Consider the following 4,786-nt stretch of genomic DNA (forward strand, 5'->3'; position numbering starts at 1 on the left):
CGGCCACACCGGCTGCCGCTCCCAGAACGGCCCCGTTGAGGGAGAAGTGCGCTGTCCCGCGGCACGGACCGGCACCGGGCTCCGGCACGTAGGGCTCGGGCCGACACCTCATCACCTCAGCCCGTCGGCGCAGCGCAAAGAAAGGGCAGAGCTCTCCGGTCCATGTAAAACCTTTTTTTTGTTTGTTTTTAATTCTAAATCACTTTCACAACAGTGAAAATTAGTGAACAGCAATGGTAACGCACGGCACGGGCCGTTACCGGCTGTGCAGCCCGAGGACGGGGGGGAACGCGATACAAAAAGCACACCAAGAAAGGCAGGAACGGAAGCATTAACACTGTCACGTTTCTGCAGCCATCTCTGTCTAAATCCATCGTCTCTCTCACCAGTAGATGGGGGAAAAAACCCAACCTATTAAAATTCTGTATTTTAAAACGTGTTAGTTAAACCAGTTTCAATACCTCTTGAACCTATTACGGTCACTTTTCTGTTCTCTTTATCGGAAAAAGGCTTTAAAGGGAAACCCTGCTCCTCCCTGCATAACCTCTGCTCTTAGCAACGAGTTTCTCAATACAAAAAAGGAAAACCACCCCTTTTACTATCACATGAAGTCTGCCTTTCCATCAGCAGGTGGTGCTGCCTGCTCAGTTAAAGGAAGTAAAAACTCTACTAATGCCAGTCGCTTAGCAGAACGCAATCAATAGCCTCTCCTAGACAGGGTCCCAGTTACCAACTTCAGCATTTGAGAAGAACCCTATTCAGAAGAAGTTAAGCTCCTCAAAAGCGGCACACAACAAAAGTTGAAGCACCAGTTCAACTATTTATAGTTGAAGCAAAAATTTCTGCCAGATTATCCTTGAGTCAGGTGTAAGTTTGACTAGATGTGGCAAAACACTGCAGTTGCTTTGCAACATTCTACTTGCCAGATGGACTTTTGGAGGTAGGCAAGTTAAACTTCAACCATCCTCTGTCTTGATACTAGAAGTGAACAGTTCATAATTATAACAATTAAATAAGGTGTCCAGCACAGGAACCTCATCCATACACTAGAAAAACCCTAACTATTGAAACAAGATTTCTATGAGTTGATTTGTTTTGTCAGTTGTCTGTCTATTGCCAGGGATGTCGGAATATTCATCTTGCAGAAAATCATTATGACTACCAGTGATCTGAATACAAATAAATCTAAAAACAGTAAGAAAAAATGGAATTACCCAGAGCAATAGGAAAACTTTCATCTTGGGAGTCTCTTGTCTCTGCTGTTCGGAAGGAATCTACACAAAACATCAGATGTACTCTTCAAAGCTGTAACCCAACAGAATTCCAAAACGGCTACAGAGTGCTCACCTGCTGAAATATTTCCTTCTCAGCACATAAATGGTTGCAGTCTCTTTCAGCACTTCAAATTAATATCTTTGGTAGATACTGTAGAGACTGGCTATAGTCTTTCTGCTGTGGCATCGGGGTAACATCTGCAGTGAGAAACTCAACCAAATGTTCCCTACTATGCCATGTGCTAGCAAAGACAGGATCTCATTTTTTCTCCCATGTAATTCTCCAATATGACAATTTTCACCTCAAAACACAAGTGCTTTTTGTTTCTATCCCCATACAAGCTGATCTCAGATCTGTAATAGGATTTTATTTGGAGTACATGACCTTGCAGAGAAAGTCTTGAAGCCTTGGGAAGAATAAATGTAGCTACAATGACAAGGCTGTGAGGGGATTTTCCATGAGTGCAGCCACAGGCTGCTGCACAGACCCGAGGAAGACAACACTGTTTTGTCAGTTAGGAAAAGGGCTGGGTGAGGCAGAGGGGGGCCTTGTACTGTTCAGCAACCCCACCCAGATCCGCAGCAGGAGAATCTTCCAGTGTCTGGCTCCAGCAAATTCGGGCTTTAAAAAAAAATGCAGCATAAATTTGTATCCCTTCTTCTAACAGCCATCAGAGCTGCTGCAGGAGGAGTTTTCCATCACGCCAGGAAATAACAGCAAGAAAAGAAACCAGTCTCCAAACCTGGTTCCATTTGCATCATGTGTTGTGCCCAAGGTGTCTCATCAGGGCTGCAGATGACTCCCTGAAGAAGGCTGGATGTTGATGTGAAGACATCAAATACCATCCGCAGCTCTGGCAGATCCATCGTGGTTGCCAAGCATGAGATACTGATCACACTGCACAAGTTTCCTTACCTGCCCAGCCTACCTTGGGGCAGCTGTGTGTCACATAAACCTGGTGTCACTGATTGGCACAGGATTCCCAAGCAGCACTCCTTTCAGGAGCAGAGCTCAAGGCTAGGCCCCCCATGGTTTGTGGCAGGACAAGACCGCTGAGCTGAAATATGCTTTTTAACCAATGTTTAATTTCCAACTCTGGTGCAAAATGTGAGACTCGTCGTTGTGTGGTGGCACCAGCAATTCCTGAAGCCCACAGTTAGCTATGGAACCAGACACCAAGAGGTTTAAAATGGGATGGGGTGCAGTTTGTAACTGTTTCAGTGGCCCTGTTGGCCATGAATATACAGAATAATGGAAAAGGTTTATGCAATCAACAGCCAGAACATTATCACCAGAGCCACAAACAGGAAGAGACGGGATAGGAACTGCTCATCCACATATTGAGGAGTCCCTGGAACAGCTGGAAAACAGGAAGTGAAAGAAAAAAAACAACAGTTCAGCTCCTTCCTCTTCTCCAGATTCATATATATTCTGAACATAGTACATTCATAAATTGAAAGATATGCAAGGAATCTTCTTGGTGATAAACTGTTGCCATTTCCTACCCTCAGACTGGCCAGCCATACTGGAAAATCTGAAGGAAGACTCCCTGAAGCAGGACTTGTGGTAAGCCTGCTCATGACTAATAGCAACAGGCAGCTCCAAGTGCTAGAGTACACACAGGTCTGCTCAGAGCACTTATGGGGATGGTGCTGAGCCAAGTTCAGAGCTTTGTTCACTGTTGACTGCTGAGCTAAGTTCACTGTTTCCATCCTAAAGGAACTTTACCACCACTACCTGAGCACTCCTCCCCATAAAGGTGAGATATCTGAATCAGGAAATGGTAAAACTGTCAAATTTGCATGTGTAGCCTCGACCAAGAAAATAATGAAAAGCACACAAACTCTAAAGCTCAAGCCTTGCGTCTATGGAACTGCTGTATTGAATCCACAGATGAAAAACAGATAAAGGAGTTGGTTAAATTACAGCATATATTTACATACTCCTTAGTTCAGTCACACCTCTACACAAATTTTCAGTGGACAGTGAAGTATAGATCACAGGCAAGGCAATTTGAGCTAAGGGCAGCACAAGTCTTTGGCACACAGGTGTGAGATGAAGGAAATGTTTCTGTTTCTCATCATTCCTATGCCATATGACAGTGAAGATGATGTGCCAGGCACAACTTTTCACAGAGGAAGCTCAGAAAATCCTGGGCAGTAGGTTTTCTTGTGCAAAACAGGTAGACTCAGTTTGTTTTCTGGAGATTACTTAATTTTAGGAGAGCGATGCCGCTACTTGAAGTAACCCAACTATTTTGTCTTAAAAACAGTGAAATTATTTCACCAGCAGGTTACTTCTTGCGAAATACAGATGACTGTCTCCAAGATAAATTTCTAAAAAAGGAACCATCTCTCATTATTTTGTGGTACAGAGCACCAATTTAAATTTTTCCTTCTCATCTTTCAGGAAATGGCCTTTTCCTAGTGTTTTCAAAATATGGGTTTCCTTCATACTGACTCATTTATTATTGTTGTTATTATTATTATAAACTGCAGTCCAGCTTGTCCCATTTTTCAGAGGGAGTCCACTGGAGTAGTAGAGCAGACATTTGAATTCAAGGGAAAAAGTCTCCAGTGCCACTCATACAACAGCTGTAAGCCACAGACTATGTTCTCTACTGGGTGTTGTCCCTCATTCTGTGGTTCTAATTACAGTACTGATTTACTTTACTCTTCAGAAAGTTTTGTCATTCAGCAGGGTGCTTGTTTAAAAGCTACAAGGGAGTTTGTAAAACATCTGTTTGTGACAGGACTCTTGGAGAAGACAGGGCACATGGTACCTGGAGGAGGTCGCCCATCATTTATGTTGAATGCTGTTGCAAATATACCAAAGGGAAATGCCCCAATTCCAAAGGACATTTGGAATCCACCATCGCCAAACCCAAAGCCTTGGAATCCCTGGAAAGAACCAAGCAGAACAGAAAAAAGGTACCAATTATTTAAAGCCTATTTCAGACTATTTTTATAAAAGTGCAGCCCTTCCTTCTCACTGGCTTTCCTGTGGCTGAAGGAGTATCATGCTGTCTGGCAACTTCCAGTCTACCACACTATTGTTAACTACCTCCTTAGTTCTCCTGGTTTTAAAATGTTTCACACAGCATCAAACTTGCCAGAGAAACCCAGAAATTTGAGAAAATAAGAACTAGGAATGACAGTTTTTGCTTAAAGGCCAAAAATTAACAAAAGCATTTCTGCAACATTTCTCAGAATAGTATACATCTGACAGTATATCAAAATCAACATTACCAATTCTATTGACAGTGTCTTAACAATGTATTAGTAATTCTGTATTAATAGCTATTAGCCATATAACTGTAAGAAATACATTGTAAAAAAATAATCTGCATGGATTTTCATGATACTTGTGCATCATGTAAACATTCAGTGAAGTGATAAATTGCCAGTCGGATGCATAAAGCATTACAGAGAGGAAAAGTAAAAATAAAAGCCAATCAAAAAACAGAGGGACTCTAATTAAGGTGGCAGATAAAGTAATCTGAGGCAGGAAT

The 4,786-nt window shown here is 42.5% G+C and overlaps 1 protein-coding gene across 2 annotated transcripts in view; it reads right to left on the reverse strand.

Annotated features, from left to right (window-relative positions):
• Positions 1-2,343: 2,343 nt before the first annotated feature.
• Positions 2,344-4,786, reverse strand: part of RNF185 (ring finger protein 185) — a 6,295-nt gene continuing 3,852 nt past the window's right edge. For both annotated transcript variants that reach the window (XM_010004820.1, XM_010004821.1), the window contains 2 exons: positions 4,058-4,175; positions 2,344-2,635 (listed from right to left, as the gene is read on the reverse strand). In XM_010004820.1, coding sequence (XP_010003122.1) covers positions 2,538-2,635; positions 4,058-4,175 — 216 coding nt within the window. In that variant the 3' untranslated portion in view covers positions 2,344-2,537. The remainder of the gene's footprint in view (positions 2,636-4,057; positions 4,176-4,786) is intronic.

The sequence above is a fragment of the Chaetura pelagica genome, unplaced genomic scaffold, assembly GCF_000747805.2.
Source record: "Chaetura pelagica isolate M959 unplaced genomic scaffold, ChaPel_1.0 scaffold249, whole genome shotgun sequence".
Taxonomy (NCBI): domain Eukaryota; kingdom Metazoa; phylum Chordata; class Aves; order Apodiformes; family Apodidae; genus Chaetura; species Chaetura pelagica.